We start from the raw sequence: 18,871 nt of genomic DNA, 5'->3' as shown, positions 1-18,871 counted from the left end.
GAAATATCTCTGTAACACTCTTGAATTATGATGAAAAAAACCTTACCAATTGAAGTTTTCTAGTGCTGTGCATTTCATACATATTTCTACATATATGAACTATATATATGTAGTTTTCAACACAGAACTTTGAACACCAGATACAGGAACCTGTAGAAAAAGAATCGTTTCTTAATCTGGAGTAGTGGGTATCCCATGTAGTAGAGTGTTGTGGCCAATTAAGCTACTATTTATCATTTGAGGGTGTAGACAGAGACTAAAATCAGCTTAAGTCTAGAAGAATGTTTAGTTTAGGCTTTGTGTCTTCTGAAAGTCTATATGTGTTGCTCAGAGCCCAGTGAGGCTTTGGGGACAATATCTGTTTTTTCACACATGTCATATCTACATATGCAATCTTACTTGTTTATACACGTATTTGATATGAAGAATATTAGAAAATCTACCTGTAAACAATGAAGAGTTGACTGTTTCACGTGGCTTTGACAACTTCAATAATTGTGTGGTTTTGGTTTTGCATTTTAGGAAATAAAATAATGCTAATGAAGCAACCATTTCCCTGAAGTTCGAGTTTTCAGGCTCACTGCCATTATGGGTAAGTCTTGTGTGTAATGTATATAAAAAATTAATTCAGATACTTTTAGTTTCTGTTGAAGACCAAGAACGTTGATGTAATATCATTGCTAGGAAATGTGTGCTTTTTGGCCGTGTAACTCAATCTAATGCCGACGTGAAAGGCAGTGTTCAGTTGCTTTGCTGGTATTCAGAATACTTCTGGGTTTTTTTCCATTGGAATGTAGCACTTTTCCCTCACTGTGTGGTAACTTAAAAATCCAAGTATAGGAAATTGAGATTCATGGCAATTGGGTACTGAGCAATATTTGCTGTGCTCTCAATGGTTATGGCTACTGGGGAAAAACCAAACCAAAACAAACCCACAAAAAAACCACCCACAGCCCAACACAAAGTCTGTATTAAAGAATTTTATCGTATTGTGTCATTCCAGAGCAAAGCCAGAACTGTGTAGATGATCTAACTGTGTTTTTCTAGATACGTTGCACATTTGTATTACTTAAAATTCGATACTGATTTTTCGAGAGAACAAAGGAATTCTCATCATTGGCAAACACCTGGAATGCTTGCTTGCTGATTTTAATGTTGAGTTTTTCTCAGATGCATGTTTGAGAAATACTGTTCTTTGTAAATAACAGCCATAAGAAATGAATTCTTCAAGAAGTGTGCTCATTTTGAAGTAGCATGAAGGCATACAATCAACACCTTTGTAGATAAATTCTGTTATCCAGTGTTCTAGATGCACGTTGAGTAGAGTACCATTGCTATGGCAATGAATTAATACAAAATATTAATGACAAATAAACTTCCCTTAGTGATGGATGTACAGGCTTTTGAGCTCTGAAGTGCTTTCCTGTCTAAAGGAGCATCCCATTTCCAGGGGCAACCTTGTCTAGAATGGCCTCAGGTCATCACAGCTGCAGCAGATCAGCAGGATTTCAGATTTTGTGTGAACTTGAAATCTAAGCTGCATAACACTCCTGCCCCTACTTCTGTTTTCCTTGTGAATTACTCCTGTAATCCCTAAACCCCCCCCCGCCCCATATTTGCAGTTGTGGAAAAGTTTTGTGGTGTTTTGGGTGGGTTTTTTTGTTTCTTTGTTTGTTTGTTTTGTTTTGTTTTTTTAATTACTCTGTGGACCATCAGCAGATGCTCAAGCAGTGGAGGTGTTCCTCTAGGAGTTTATATGTGCTTCCTGTGTGCATGACTGTACCTGTTCAGGACAGAGGAAAAATGGTTCAAAAGTACTTGCTTTTATTTTTCTTCATTTTATGAACTGGTGGCTGGGAGGGATGGGGAAGTATGATTTCTAGTTGACAGCTCATCCATGAATATCACTTGAAACAGAGTAGATAACTCCTTTTTTTTTTCCCCTGCTGTTCTTCCAATAATATAGCCTGCAGTTCTGTAGAGTTGTCAGTATCTGTCATGACCTCAGTTTTGTTAAACCTGCCATTTAAGTGTGTTTACTGGTTAAGCTCTTTATTTCCTTAAGCACTGTTAGTGATAAATAAAATAAAAATATTTGCAACATGGTAGTAATTTTTTTAATTTGGTAATTAGGTATTGAAGTGTAATATGGACTTGTAGATTTTAGAATAATGCCTGCCTAATTGTGAAATGAGAGAGTAATGCATTTCAAATATAACAGTCACTTACACTCTTTTATCTGGTCTTTTTCTCTGAGCAGATGAACAGCAAGCTTTGAATTCAATCATGCAGGATTTAGCTGTGCTTCATAAGGCCAGTCGTCCTGTATTGCCCCAGCAAGAAACAGGAAAACCAAAGTCATCATCGCCTAAAAAACAGGTAATCTTTAATATCCTTACTAACCTATTGAGCACAGAATGTCCTGCTGTGACTTCTATAATTATTTTTCTTGCCAGACCAGTGAGCATACCAGAATGAGCTATTAGTCTCCCACATGCGCTGCCATTTTCTTTGTTCATGTTCTTAAATTAGCAGCAAACTGAAATGGTGGCATTTCAGACTAGATCACAGTGTATGCTTAAATGCCTCCAATCCTGATAAATTGAAGATCATAGAGGTATTTTAACACAGTATGTAGATTATTATTATTGTTGTTCTTGTTATTATTGTTATTACTACTTGATTGGTACTAGACTATTTTAAAATATTAGGGTGTGCTGGCATCTTTAATTTGGAATGCTTCTTTAGAATGAATTTTATAGGTATACTAGGTTGCCTAGTTATCAGCTGTGTCATACTAAAGAATGTCAGTGCAGCAACAAAAATGTGCTTAAGCTCCTTCACTGCATCTTTGCTCTCAATTTGTTGTTTGTTCATATGCTGGAAACGTGAGTTCTTCTCAGCTCTGTTTTTTTTTCCTGCAGATACTGAACTACTGATGCAAAAGTAGTAAATACTTACTTGATATGTATGTCTGGAGAGATTAGGAGAGGGGAGGATGTGGATTTTTACCCAAATTGTTTTAATAGCTCTGAGTTAACTGTATGTTTATTTGATTGGATCCTTAATTGAAAGGCCAATATTTCACGAAACTTCATTTTTTGCAGTCTTGTTTTAACTTACTGAAGATCAAAGTATTTTAATGTATTTGGCTCTTAAACTATCAAAAACTGGTGACTACATCTTTTTCACTCTGTGCTTTAAAAGCTCTAAGAGTTCAGTATATAACACAACGGTGCTTTGCTAGTGTCATGTAGCTCACTGCCAAGCTGTGACTTTAGACATTGAAGTAATGTGCATGTATGATCCAAAATTATTTGAATATAATACATCTTTAGAAATTTAGAAGAAAAATAGTTGAGCCATTTCTGAATTTGAATGTGGTAATGGTGAGGGGAAAAAAAAACATGTTTGTCATTCTGTTTAAATTTGTTAATTTTGAAAGTTATCACTTTTGAACCCAATAATTCTTTTGGAAGATACAACATTGTTATTTGGATATAATCTCTGTGTTAAATGCATTATTTTTTTTCCTGCAATAGTTGCTGATACAATTTGATCTTAAAATTGTTATTTTGGCAAAACAATCCTATTTCCATGTAACTGCATATATATACAGGTGTCTTTGTTACTGGGAAATTGATTGCATGAATGCTGGATTAATTACATGTGTGGGTTTCTATGGTAATGCTTATGAAACAAGATATGTTTCTTAAGCCTGGAACACTCAGCTCCCAAGTGTACATAAAAACCTGTTATGGCTAAGTCTACCTGCCTGTTCGTGATGGAGAATTCTGTGGTAATCAGTTCCATGCTGAATTTGAAATCATGAATCTGTTATAATATTAAAATATACTGATAGAAAAAAAGTGTTTACTACAGAAGCATTTGTTTTACTTCAGAATAATTTTTTGTATGCTTGCACACTTTAAGCCTCTATTGGCTACCTCAGCTGAAGTAGGTTGTTAAAATGCTTGGTATATCAGAAAAGACAGAAAATTAATATGGACTGCTTAAGGATTTGACTTCTAGTTTAGGATTATTGAGTGGAATTTCATAGCCTTCATTAAAGGAGTTAGTGGCAAACTAATAGTGCTTCCTTTATCTCTTTTCTTACAGAATGATGTTAGAGTCAAGTTTGAGCATCGAGGTGAAAAAAGGTAAGGTGGGAACACAGGAAACAATCTTGTCTTTTAAATTATTTATAGAATTTTGTTGGGCTCCTACCATGAAGTTTCAAATAAACCATTCAGAGTGTTTCAGCTATCTGAGTTTATTTGGTTTGAGTTTAAATTCAATTTTGTTATGAACATAATTTAAGGAGAATTAATCTGTTTAAAATGTTGACTCTAAGTATACATAAATGCAGAATTATCTTACTGTAACTATGTCCCATGTAATATCCTTAATATGTTTATCCTTCAGATGGATGTTTGTAGCCTAGAACAATTACTTAGATCATTAGCATAGATCTCAAATATGATTAGACCAGCGAATATTTTTTTTGCTGCATCATATGCATAATAAATGCATTATAATATTTTGTTACTGTAACACCCAGAGGAAGAAGCCTAGATCTTAAAGCTCAATATTGGATTGTACTTTGGAGGAACTAATCTGAGAACTGTAATACGAAAATTTATTAGACTTGATAATTAGATTGTTTACGTTATTAATTTTGAATGATCAGTTAAAATTTATTTTCATTTTGTGTATGAGAGGTGAATGATGTACATGCTTAAAGCATACAGACTATATATATATATCTGCTCTGATGGCTGCTGAAAAGCTTTCACAGAAGTTGATCTACAATTCCATGCAGAACTGGTTTGTAGGCAACTCATTTTGTCTGTTTGTCTCTTTCTGAAAGCACAAACCTTCATTGTACCTACAGAGAAATCGTTATAGAAGAAAATGTTTGGAAATACTTAATTAAAAAGGAAGTAATATCCTGGTCACGCTATTTGTCAATAGAAATGGTAAATTCCTTAAGTAAAGATTGCTTCAGAATGAAACCTGTGCTACTTCTGGGCAGTCCTTAGTGTGATGTACAGATCAGTGTGTATCCATGCTGATTACAGTATGTGCTCTCTCTTTACATGGGGTAGTGAAATAGCAGTAAGTTCTAGGTAATAACATTCTTAAGCTTCTTTATTTCACTTTTCTGAAGGTCACATGTAACAGTGCATTGGTAATGGTTGAGTGCTATAAGTAATTTGGAGAAAATAAGTCTTTGCAAAAGCTTTGATAACTAAGGACTCTTCTTCCTAGCAATTTCTTGTGAAATAAGCGGAAGCGTGCATTTAAAAACAGGGGACTGTTTACTTGCTGCAAGTCTGCATGCACAGTGCATTTTTACAGTTTATCTTAATTCACTTTCACAGTGGACTCAAGTTAATCAATTCAATGTGAACACAAGCATAAAGTAAGTGTGTGCAAAGATACCTTTCCCAGGCTTTTATGCTGATAAGCCTAGCTCTGTTTTGGAGTGTTCCAATTACCTTCAGGCTACTTGCCCAGGGGTACGGGGCAGCTCAGACTCATTGCTCAGCATGAGTTACAATACTGCTGTTGCCTGAGCATGTAGATCTAAAGATAAAATAATGAAATTATGCAAGAAAAATAAGTTATGCAATGGCTTTCTCACTAGTTTTTAAAAAGGGAAGTGGAAAAGAGAAGTGATTCCAGAGTTTCTTTCAATAGTGAATGTGGCACTCTGTACCAAGGAGCATGCAATGTGATGGGTAGAGTTCCAGACTTGCTAAACAAATTGTTAAGTACAATGAGAATTGGTCATTTTTGGTTTGGTTTGGTTTTTTTAAGATTTTATTTTTTCAAAATAATTTTTAAATGGAAGTAGCCTGCCTTCTAGCCCCATTTCTGAGAAATACTATTTCCTAGCCAGTGTACCAAATTAAACACTGATAAAAGGGACAATTACCCTCTGCTTATTTTTCTACTTCACAAAATTTGAGTGCTATTTCTTTTTTGAGTGTGAATTGAATGTACCTCACTAGCTTAGTCACTTCTAAAAGCTATTTTTGTTTAACAGTGTTGTATCTCAAAGAATACAGCAGTTTTCTATAGTAAAAGGTCAGTTACAGGCATTTTGGGGGCTATTTGGTTTGATGAGACATTAAGTTAAAAGAAAATCTGAAGCGTTGACCTACCACTGCACCATTCTCACAGGAGCTCGTTTGAAACACAGTTAGTGATGGACTCAGCAGTTTGAGCATGTAATTCATTGTGGTAAAGATGGTGACATTTAGTTGCCTTTCTCAGATAAGAGTCTTTTGGATTTCCAAAGAAATGGGGACTATAGGAGTAATTCCTTTCTGATACTTATGCTTGGCAGCTTATGGTACTCCATTGTCTTAGTTCTTCTGAAGGAGAAAATTTTAGAAGTTCCTAAGAATTTGTCTCTGGAATGCAGGCATGGAAAGCATTAAGTTAAGAAAAAAGCCATATGCAAGCAAATAAAATAGTCATAATGAGATCTAATTTTATGGGTGATTGTCCCTTAACTTTTCCACTGCTTTTCTCTCTTTCTAATGACTCAGAATATGGAGGACAGTGAATAAAGCATAGCCTCCTATGGTCTTTTTATTAATAAATTTAATTCTAGGATTGTTCTTATTATAATGAGTTGACAGATTTTCATAAGTAATGGACAAAAATACCTTATAACTTAATTTGTGTTTCAGAATCCTGCAATTACCAAGGCCTGTTAAACTTGAAGATCTTGCAGCTAAAGCTAAAGTTGCTTTTGGACAGACTATGGATTTACATTACAGCAATAATGAGGTAATATTCTTTGTGTTCTAAATTCTCAGTGACTTGTATACTGATTATTTTAAGGCTGAAATTTAATCTCATAAGCAGTGAGAACTATTCCTGTGACAAAAATTACTCCTGTGACAAAACCTCAGATTTCTAGTGTGTGTATTCTCATGTATGTAAGGCTTATCTAAGTTAGGATAGGCAGGAGATACATGAAATGTTTTGTGCGGAGAGTCATATCTTAATGAGTTATGTTTCAGACTTGATTGGGAATGGGTAAATTGTCTTCTTGCTCTGCCACAGTCGTGATGTGTGACTTTGGGAAAGTTTACCTCTTTGAGCTTTGTCAAGCTTGTAAATTTGAAATAACATTTATCCTTTCTTGTATGCTTTTTTCCCTTTATTCTTGTTAGGTAATTGCAAGAATGCTGCATTTAGTAATGTTTAGATTGGACAATGAGGCTTAACCGTTGCTCCTCTTAAAGTGCCTGGTTCACAAAGACTTCTTTGGAACAGTGCTAGCACAGTCAAGCCGCTTATGCCTGATCAATATTACTTCCAGCCTTCCTTTAGAAGTAGAGATGGAAGGAAGTATATTTACAGATGCGGGATCCGTTTTTAAAAGTTACTTCTGGTTTTTGCCTTGAGTCAGCAAAGTGCCTGGAGGACTATTTGTGTGCTCGGTTATGCACAATGTAATTGCTGTATCTAATCTGCATCTTTGCCGGTAATTGCTGTTTGTTGGTTACTCACTCACTACCTTACCAGGCACTTCTGTGAAACTGACCCTTAAAACGAAGAATTCCTGCAGAAGGCTTTTGGAGATTAGGAAAGTCAGAAGAAACGACCATCCATGATGCTTTAGCCTCAGCTTCTTCTTCTGATAGATTTTTAGACATTTGAGCAGTTTTTCTGCTTGTCAACTTCTGCACTAGTTGGCAAATCATCCCATCACCTTTCACAAATGTAATGGTAATAACCTGTCATTAGCATTAAAACTGCAACTTAAAGAGTATGCTCATTTGTTATCAAGACCTTCCTCCCTCATTCCTGTTTCTTTTTGTATAAAAGTACCGGATTTCAACTGATGTGGTAGTTGAGCATCACAGACTGACACTTTACAAGCAGAATAGATTTTTTAAAAATCTATATTGTGCTGTTCCTTCGTTACAAGCAGAAATTGTAATTTACACTCCTGAAACATAAGCCCAATTTTAATCATTATAGAACTCGAATCTCAACTGCACTTTAATGGCATAACATTTTCTGTTCTGAAGTTACATGTATACCAAGTTAATTCAAATTAATTAGATCCAAGTAAGATTCCAATGAGGACTACAGCTGTTCTATGTGGATCACATCATGTCTGAAACACTTCCTTAAATTCTGTTTTTCAATGGAGAAATTTTATTAGTGATGCAACTCTAAACTAATATAGTTGTAATATTGTGAGATACAAAATGTGCTTTAAGCTCTGTAAAATATGACTTATTTTTATGTATCTTATAGACTTGCATTAATTTAGGTGAGGGCATATACATTGACACTGTTGCACATGTTTCTCTGAAATTCTGGAATATTAAATTGTATGTATGTAAAATGGTTTCTTGTTCACTGTGAAGTCTTGCTCTGCCATGCTGAAGCTATTGAAGGCATCTGAAGGAAGAATTAAGGTTGAACTTCAGACATTTTGTTGGTAACTTGAGGCATCATTTAATAAATTTTATTTTCAAGTTGTTTGGAATGAAAGAAAAGATAGCATCAGTTTGTTTGTTTCTCTGTACTTCCTCATTTCTTTGTATCCTGTTTAAGACATCTCTTTTTATTATTCTCCTCCCTTTTTTGTAGCTTGTAATTCCATTAACCACACAGGATGACCTGGACAAAGCTGTGGAACTGCTTGACCGTAGTGTTCATATGAAGAGTCTCAAGATACTACTTGTAATACATGGAAATACACAGGTATGAGTTGACATGCTAAATGTCTTTTCCCCAGTTTTCATATCGAAGTATAATTTGTATCTTTTCTTAAAGATTACATTTTTCCAGTTGAAAATATTACTGATTGCTTCTTCAGTTCACTTAAAGCATCTATTAGCATTTTGTATTGACTTGGTTTTAACTTTTTCCTAGATCCTGTTCCTCTCTCTTCGCTTGCCTTCTCTATAGTGGTAGAAAAGTGTTCCTTAATAAGATGATGGTGTGATACAAATTTGAGAAGCACATAGAATTTAAGTAACTGTAGTTATTTGAAACTGTTTTTTAAGTAATATGTTGGTGGCACTCCTTTGTGGCAAGTTAAATGTTCATTGTAGCAAACAGTAGCAGTGGACCATAGGCTAAATACTGAGTTTTTTTGGTATTATCTAACACATCACAGCCATGACATTGATAGGATTTGTATACTAGTACATATTGAAAATTAGTTTTAAATACGGAGAATGAGCTACTAAAATTCTGATATAAATTGGCAGGCTTCTTTTTGACTGCTAGAAAAAAGGAACGTGCTGCACAAAGCCTTTAAAAGTTTACAAAGTATTGTCATTGTCAGGAGTACAAATAACTGCAGTTTGTAATATGTATGCATTTTCAGTCACCCAGTGTAAATAACGTGGAACCCTTGCCCTCACTGGAAGATTTAGATAATACAGTGTTTGGTGTGACAGACAGAAAACGGCGACTGTCTGTAATAGGTAAGGTACATATTTCAATAGCTTTAATTGTAAAAATTTATTATGCATTTATTATGAATAGAATTACTCATGTTTTTGCAGACAAAGAAAAACTTAAATCCTCAAGAGTTGGAAAGGATTAGTTGACACGGGTGGAAGGGTTTGGATTTTTATTTTGTTTCAAAAGAAGTTTATCCTGCTAGATATGTGGGCAAATTATATTTCTTTTCCTATATAATGAAAAATCTTTTAAATGCCATTGAGGCAACTGTGCTCCAAATTTTTCATGATTCCTGGATTACAGATTTTAAATGCTGTATGTAAGTTTTGTATTGCCTAAGCATTTGGGAAATTCCTAAAGCAAAAAGTGATCCAGGCACACTCAGTGCCTATGAAGTATTTGAATAAAGCCCCTGGATTCTGGCTTAGTGAAGAGACTCTGACTAGCCCCTTTCTTTCAAAAGGTTCTAATACCCGTGATAGGAGTTCACCTCCCCCAGGATACATTCCAGATGAGCTGCATCAGGTGGCCCGAAATGGATCCTTCACCAGTATCAACAGTGAGGGTGAATTCATTCCAGAAAGTATGGATCAGGTATGTGTGTGATTTATTAAAATTAAGTGTTTGTTAGGTTGATTTATGAAATACTGCTTTTCAAGAAGGATATGGAATTGTTAGAAGGAACAGCTGAAAAAATTTTGACAACCCTGGAAAACATAATCTGTGAGAGAAGGCTAAAAATAATTGTTGTTTAGTCTTTAGAACCTTTTTTTTTCTCTGCAATTCTCTTCAATTATTTAAATGTGTTGCTACAAGGAGAAAGATAATATTAATTTCCATTATAGTTGAGTGAGGTTGTGGTAGAATATAAATTACAGCAAGAGATGTCTACATTAAAAAGCACAAACTCCCTTATTTTAATGAGAAGGATATGTAAGTAAGGCCAGTTTTACCACTTTCCTAGGTAATTAAAGTATGTTTTAAAGAAGAATTTGGATCTATCAGAATTATTTGAACTCAACTGGTACTGTGTTGGTGTAGAGGCAAGGGGATGGCAATGGGCCTGGTATAAATAAGCTCTGAAAGATGGTCACATTTTTGTGTGAGGATCACAAATGTATGCTGTTTCGTTCTCCTTATTCACCTGCATTATTGGTGTGGAATATTAGCACGCTTAGCATGAAAAAAAATCCTGCTCTGTGTGTATAAAAATTGTCCTTAAAAACAGCAGGAGAAGATGGACGAATATAACGGCTTACAGAATTGGCAATGGAGAAAGGGATATTTTAAGGAGGAAAAAAAAAAATGAAGTTGCGTACCCAGATCACTTCAAATTCTTGTTAACATTGGCGCTGTATTGACAAGTGGCAAGAGGCAATGGTCTTTATGAGCTGACTAAATGAGAGACAGATGATAGAATAAAAATAGAGGCAAAGAGATTGTGCAATTTGTTGCACAATTTTAATGACTGAGCTGGGAATAGAGACCGAACCTCCTAATTTCCAGACCAGGGTGCTATTCATTAACATAGCCATGTGGTCAGATCCAGACAGGCCTGGATTCATTCAGTGAAATGGTATTACTTTTGGCCTGGGCAAAGTCATTTTTGGTGCAACAGATAGATGCAAGACTACAGGCTTGGGGAGGAGTGGCTGGAAAGCTGCCTGGCAGAAAAGGACCTGGGGGTACTGGTTGACAACCGGTTGAACATGAGCCAGCAATGTGCTCAGGCAGCCAAGAAGGCCAACAGCATCCTGGCCTGTGTCAGAAACAGTGTGGCCAGCGGGAGTAGGGAAGTGACTGTCCCCCTGTGCTCGGCACTGGTGAGGCTGCACCTCAAGTGCTGTGTTCAGTTTTGCGCTTGTTGCTACAAGAAGGGCATGGAGGTGCTGGAGCCTGTGCAAAGAAGGGCAATGAAGCTGGTGAAGGGTCTGGAGAACAAGTCTAATAAAGGAAACTGGGATTGTTTAGTCTGGAGGAGGCTGAGGGGAGACCTTATTGCTCTCTACAACCACCTGAAAGGAGGTTGTAGTGAGGTGGGGGTCAGTCTCTTCTCCCAAATAACAAGTGACAGGACAAGAGGGAATGGTCTTAAGTTGCACCAGAGGAGGTTTAGGTTGGATATTAGGAAAAAAATTATTCACTGAAAGCGTTGTCAAGTACTGGAGCAGGCTGCTCAGGGAAGCGGTGGAGTCACCGTCCCTGGAGGTATTTAAAGGGCGTGTAGATGTGGTACTTGGGGACATGGTTTAGTGGTGAACTTGGCAATGCTGGGTTTATGGTTTGACTAGATGATCGTAATGGTCTTTTCCACCAAACTATTCTATAATGAGCTGAGGCCCAGGATGTCCTTTCACTCCAGAGTATTCAAGAAACATGTAACCTGTCATGCATGCATTGCTGTGTAAACTGTCAACAAGGTTTAAATACAGGAATTTTACTTTCTTAGGAAGCCAGGTTCCTTCCACCTAAGCAACCCTTGAGGGTCAGACTGGGGTACTGGGAACTCACAACCTCTGTTTGCTCCCTTCCCCCTAAGTTGCCACTACCTTGGCAAGTGTTGACCATGCTGCCTACCTCTGTTAGAGCCTGCCCCACAAAGCCAAGAAGGGAATTTGGGGGTGGAGGGCTTTGCTTTGCTCACCTGTTTATCTTCCTGAGCACAGCTGTCCACCCTCTGACAGCACACCCCACACTTTCTCTGCAGAAGAGATGATGAGAGCGATAGAATTGGGTCATGTTGGTCCATACTGGTCCATACATCTGCCAGTTGGACCATACTGCATTAAGTTATAGAGGTAATTAATCTCGTAGCAGATGGACTTTCTTCCCTTTCAGGACCCACTATTCAGCATGAAAAAAGAGGAATGTAATTGCTGAACCTGTGGTAACTCCCTGATACAGAGCTCATTTAAGTTTTTTGAGTTTGCAGAGTGCAAACTCACTTTCTGGCTACTATTTCTTTAATAAGTCCTTGATTAGTGCTTGGCAAAATACATGCCCAGGACCTTTAAGACGCAGCACAGACCATAAAAGTTGAAGGAGCAGCTGCTTAGTTTACAGCAAAATATTGGAGTCCAATTCATAGAAAATAATAGATATTATATAATATACCAAAGCAAACTTTATTTTAGGAAGGAGCTCATTTTAAGACAACAGATGAGCTTTCCACCCTGTTTTTGAGAGACAGGCTGGTAAAATAGTCACATTCAATAATTCAAAATTTAGATTCTGTTTCCACTTCTGAAAAATAAATCTATAAAACATTTCAGATTGTTTTACTGCAGAAGGAGGGAGTGATGTTTGCCTGTCATTAAACTTAGGACTTTAAGGGTGGTAGTGTGAGATAAACAGAACAGATGTCAGCCAAGAGAAATAACTGGTAATAAAGAGATGCTCTTGATTATCAATCCATTTCTTTTCCTCTGGATTAGAGTTTGAGAAACAGAGAGAGTGTTGATGACTCTTTTCATTATGTAATAGATCTGGCCTAGATAGCCAGTTTTTTAACTTCTTCAGACTGATACAAGGCAGATTTTACACAGCTCATGAACGTCAATTACTGTGTCATCAGAAGTGTTTTAGGGGGAAAAAAAAAGTCTGATGATTTTATAAACTCCAGTTTCACATGAAAGCTTATTTTATTTGAAACAGGGTTTTGATTTGAGTGAAAAGGGAGAGTGTTTATAAATTTTATGCATTCTCACTCTTTCTCCTTCCATTTTTTCTTCAGTTCTATTTGAAAATCAGCATAACTCACTTGGAGTCCTAACTAGAGATAAATGTTTAAAAGCTTTGTACAGTATTTGTTTTCAGCTGTTTTCTGTGACTGCTAGTTGGCAAAACTTGAACTGCTACAGAGATTATATAAATGGTGTTAATCACAACTGGTGTCATATTTGAGATTTTTTTTCTTTTATTGATGACAACAGAATCCACATTTTTTTAACTGTCTCAACTTTTCATCCTTTGGAGGCCTTACTTCTGTTATTCTGTTACTTTCATGCAGATATTGCTATAGTTTTAAGAGACAATGGTGTATACAGGAAGAATGTGGCCGTACAACATGTTATGTACAAAGCATGATAGAAAATTAAATACCTTAACTATATTCTAGTTAGATGTGAGAAAAATTAAGTCCTTTCATGATTGTAGAATGCAATGCAGGTTCAACTATGGCAGCTAACTGTGTGTAGTTAATATTTCTGTTTTATTCGGCATTTCAAAGCAGAAACCTTCAAGTTTTTTTAAAACAAACAAAACCCAACAAACAAACAAAACACCAAAAACTTGAAGTTGTTGATCTTTTTCTGTTTGTTATTTATTAGATGCTGGATCCATTGTCTTTGAGCAGTCCTGAAAACTCTGGCTCAGGAAGCTGTCCCTCACTTGACAGCCCTTTAGATGGGTAAGAATTCCATTCATTATTTATCTTTATTAGATCACATAATGTAACAGTTGTAACATAGTGTAACTCTCCAGTGACAGCTATTACTGAACTTCTTCCAGAAATACCTCTGTAAGTTACAGAACATTTATAAAAGCTTATGAAACTTAATTGGTTACTAATGCACAGAAAATAGAAGTAGTTTTCTTTTTTTTAAATATATGTAATTTGCATTTGGAACACAAAAATTTAGACTTCAGATTCTACAAAAATGTACTGAAGGTTTTTACTAAATTTTGCCAGTCTTACATATATGTAAGGTGTATGCCCTGGCAGCGAGCAGCCCCATCACATTTATATTCTTTAGGTACCACTATATGAAGTAAGCTTCTCTTTTTCCAAGGTAGAGAGTACCCAATTCAGGAGAGACGGTAGAATCATTTAAAGACTTCAACAGACAATCCCCATCTCTCCTTTGCAGTTACTGTCCGTTCTACTCCCCTTGTTCCCATTGCAGACTTTCCACTTATTTTGCCTTGTTTAAACCTGTCAGTTAGCAAGCGGCAGCGTGTACTGTGGTGGGTCTGGAGATCTCTCTTGATGGACCTGTTAGGAGTTTCATGTATTTTGAGAGGGTCACTGTCCACAGTTTCACAGCCACCAGGTAAGCTGAACAGAACATACTCCTGTGTGGCTTATGGTTGGTCAGGCAAATAATCTTGGGTTTTATGCTGCACAGATTGGCTACTCACTTATTTGGAACTGCTATACAAATACTACTGCTAATTAAATATTTTATTTAATTGGTAGAAAGGTAAGAAGTTGGAAATCATTGCCTGTGGCAATTAATCAGAGCTATAGTATTCCATAGTACCATTTCATTTGAGAATGTGATTTGAGGACACATATATTTGGTCTAACAAATTTTTTAGTTAAGTAGTAAGTCTCCATTTCACAAGCAAAAAAACAATAGACATGAAAAGTATTTTGTGGTTGGAGTGTGATAGGTTACATACATGGTGTTTAATGTAGCTACATAGGATAGAAATTTGTCCAAATACCAAATTTTTAGATTTTTGTGGGGTAGGGCTGAGCGGAAGGGGAAACAAAGCAGTCTTAATTTGACTCATGTTTCTTCTTCAGTACTTCTTGTGGTTGTTTTTATTTACTTCATTTGTCACCTCTAATTAGTTTGTTCTTTTTTTTTTTGTCTTTTTTTTTTCTTTTTTTTAAATTTTCCTGCCTAGCCCCATTCAAATATTTCCTACAAAGATGTAGGTTTTGTGTCTCCATTTAGCTTGTGTTACCTATTAGAGAAATTCTTACCAGAAAAAGGAGGACATTGTTTTGGTATGTTTATGGAAATATACTGTAATCGGTTGCTCTGACTGGCAATCCCATCCATTCCTTTTGTTGTCTGGGAGTTACATACCAACTGTAGGTAAGAAACAATGTGATCATATAAGAACCAAAAAATTCTTCATCATTCTATAACTCAATAGAATTACTCTCTTAATCCTGTGGTTTTCATGGAGAGAAGAGGAAATATTCTGAGATGTTAAAAGGTTATAAATTTCTTTGGTTAAATTTCTTCAAGAGTTTTTGTAGGCTGTACAAGAGATTTTGCCAGTCTATAAAACTGTGTTTAGCCATAAAGGTATTAAACCTAACAGTGCTTCTTTGTGGCTTTACTTGTGATAATTCATGTTTTTACTAATATCATTGCTCATTATCAGAGTCTATTGCTTTCTTAATACATTAAGCTCAATAAGCAAGCTTTTCCATTGTTACTGATCTTGAATTGTTATTGGTACCTATTAGATTTGATTTTCAAAATTGTGTTCCACGTTTGTAAACTGGTGCAGCGACTTGTACAGCAGTAACTTTTCATCAGTCATAAAGGATTGTGAGACAGTAAGATGAAATGTTTAAGTATTAGATTAAGAACAGTTTTTAGATACTGTACGTTTTTACACTTCCAGAGACAACTATCCCAAATCTCGGATGCCAAGAGCACAGAGCTATCCAGATAATCATCAGGAATTCTCAGGTAGGCAAAAATCAATGGACATACTAGCTTACCAGAACTCTTCCTCTTGCAAATGATACGAAGAAAATTAACTCTCCCAGCCAAAACCAGTACATGGAGTCTTCATTTTCTCCTCTGCGAAATAAGAATCACCTTGAAGTGCTCATGACTTCTGTAACTGAAAGCACTGTAAAGTGAAAGGGTGAAGGAGAACTGTGCGTTGTGTGTATAAATTAATTGTCACCACTAATAATAGTTTTCATACGATATTCTGGTATAATGGGTAACCTTGAAAGTGCTTTGAAGTGTGTCCCATGGACATGCCTCGCTACAGAATTTTGCTGTTGAACAATAATTAGCTTCTAATGAATCTAGGGTGTGGGTGTTTTGTGTTTTTTGGCCTATTGTGTGATTTAAAGCTTCTTTTTCTTTATGAAGCTTTATCCAGATAACTGTGTGATGATGTGGTTTTTATCTTTTTCTAGAGGTCTTAGCAGATTGCACCACTTTTAAATGAAAATAAAACTAAAACTATATATAAGAAGCACTTGGGTGACAGAGATAAATACAAAAAAACCTTGGAAATGTCAGAAATTAGTTTGCTTTTGATAATCTTAATCTAGTTTCATTGTGTTTGTTTATTATGGTTACTTTTCTAATAAGATCTTGCAATTTTTTTCTGTGGGTTGTTTTTTTTTTCCTTTCTTGAGGGATGCTCTGGTATTTTAACAGTGGGATAGACAGCAATCATTAATTCTATATTCAAGATTTAATCTCATGATTTGATGTATAACAAAAAAACAGTAGTATATAGAGTCAGAAAAAATGTCCCTCTGCCACAGCCAGAACTAGGACTCTACAGAAGAGTGTGTAGTATTCCTTCCTCAAAATACATTCCTAGTCATGTATAGCTTAAGGGTTCTATGAATGCAAGGTGCTCCTCTGTGATTTGATGAATATTTTTTCCTTCCACATTTTTTTCCAGTCTGTATTTCAATTCGTGTAAACTTTTTTCAGTATCTACAGTATGTTGTGACAAGAAGTTGTGCAGCTTCCTGTGTTTCATGAAGAAGTATGCCTTTTGTGATGATTTTTTTTTTTTAATAGAACTTTTCATGTCTCCCTTCAAGCTATTGCTTTTCTAGTCTATAGAGGCCTGCATTCCTTATGGAGAAGCAATTTTGTATCTTTGATCATGTCTGTACTTCTAAATCTTTTCCAGTTTTACTAAATCCTTTGAAATAGAGTAGACCAAAACTTTGTTCAGTATATCTTAATGATTTGTAGCATTTAATTTGCTTCTTACCCAATACAGAGAGTTCAGCTGCTGCTTTATTGGAACTCTCTATCACAGTCCTTTACACTAGCCTGCACTGAAATTCATCTGCCATTTTACTACCCAGTTGCATAGACTCTTAAAGGCTTTCTAATTCTTCTGTTTCTCCAAATGATTTTGTCACCTCACTAGTCATTGTTATGTTCAGAGAATTCATGCATATTTAAACTGCGTGAGTTGTAGCCCAGATTCTTGTGGAACTGTTGACCATTTACTTATGTACTTATCTTCTAACCAATTATTTATGCATGAGGGACTTTTCCCTTTATCTTAGGAATAATTTTCTCCTTTAGTAATTTTTAGGAGGACCTATTGAATGTATTCTAGTAATTCAAGCTGTGTTGACTTATTCACCAATTTTTCATATTTATGCATCTTTCAATTTTATTCTTTGTAATAGTTTCTGCCAATTTTCCTGGTGAGCTGTAATTTCCCAGAATTCCTCTAGAAGCTGTTTTTAAAATTGGAGCAATTAGACATGCTGTAGTTCTCTAACATTCTTTTAAGCAAGAGGTTACAAACCACATTTGGCTGAATGTCCTTTGAGTTCTTGTGATTTGTTAGATTGTTCTATAATCTTTTTTGCTCTGATGCTTCAACTTGAAGCATATCTTCTGATGTGTTCTCTCATGTTTAAGTTTATAATACTAAATGGATTAATTTAATGTGCTTTTGTCACATTTTAAATTTTGAAATGTATCTTTTTATTTTCTACTAGAGTATGATATTCCAATATTTGAGAAATTTGGAAAGGGGGGGACTTATCCCCGAAGATACCATATTTCATATCATCAGCAAGAATACAATGATGGTAAGTGTGAATACTACAAGAGTTCCACTTTATTAATCCGTTTTTTTCTTAAAAAGTGAAGAAGAAAGTTTAGATTATAAATTTTAATGAATTAAAATACTGAAGAAATTGAAAGCTTAACTTCTTTCCCCAAACTCACTTGCTAAACTTCTAATGATTAATATTGCTGCTGGGCAGTCTTATCTCTAGTAAAGTTATGGATTGCAGAATTCATGACTCATATGCACAGCTATGAAAATGTTCTCTATCTTTGGCCACGCACAAGTCATCCAGTGTAAGCTTTTGACCTTTGTGACCCTTTTCTACTCGAAGGAGATATGTCAGTTAGTTTGTCTTTTCTTGTTTTGCTTAAAAAAAACCAAATACAGTGGAGTTCTTATTAACAGATTCTCAGATTAAAAAAGTATATAAAATTGAAGAGCAATGGTTTAAACCAATAATTAACAATTAGCTGGTGAAATCAGTTGTTGAAATGCAAAACAGCACCTGCTGATGTGGCCACAAAGCTGATTTGGACAGTAATAACACTGATGTAAATTGAACACATGTTAAATTTCCAAAGGAAGGAAAGAGGAGCCAAGTGAAACTACCACAAGCAGCGGAAGGATTGTCTGACTTGAGGGTGTGTCAAGCACTAGTTGAGAAGTGTTAAGAAGAAACTTCTCTGAAGATCAAATGGTTTAATTTGTAGTATGGAATGAGCCCAGTAATAAAGAGAATTCTGTTACAGAAATACCATATTGAAAGACTGCAAGGCAGCTTTGATCCAGTCACTTGCTCTAAGGCAAGATTAAAGTAGCAAAGATATGACACACTGACTTTTAAGTAAACTCTAAATTGTCTTTAAGAGAAGAG

At 35.7% G+C, this 18,871-nt stretch overlaps 1 protein-coding gene across 1 annotated transcript; it reads left to right on the top strand.

Annotated features, from left to right (window-relative positions):
- Positions 1 to 588: 588 nt before the first annotated feature.
- LOC104520804 (mitogen-activated protein kinase kinase kinase 2-like) lies at positions 589 to 18,016 on the top strand (the record flags this gene model as incomplete). Its single annotated transcript, XM_010162601.2, has 10 exons — positions 589 to 592; positions 2,261 to 2,379; positions 4,120 to 4,160; positions 6,705 to 6,804; positions 8,629 to 8,742; positions 9,374 to 9,473; positions 9,917 to 10,047; positions 13,782 to 13,861; positions 15,823 to 15,890; positions 17,924 to 18,016. Coding segments are annotated over exons 1-10 (850 nt in total), but the record flags the coding sequence as incomplete, so codon positions are not given.
- Between the last annotated feature and the right edge of the window lie 855 nt (positions 18,017 to 18,871).

The sequence above is a fragment of the Antrostomus carolinensis genome, unplaced genomic scaffold (assembly GCF_000700745.2).
Source record: "Antrostomus carolinensis isolate BGI_N321 unplaced genomic scaffold, ASM70074v2 scaffold7462, whole genome shotgun sequence".
NCBI lineage: Eukaryota > Metazoa > Chordata > Aves > Caprimulgiformes > Caprimulgidae > Antrostomus > Antrostomus carolinensis.
Note: the sequence above shows the minus strand (reverse complement) of the source record. Positions and strands in the feature narration are given on the sequence as shown.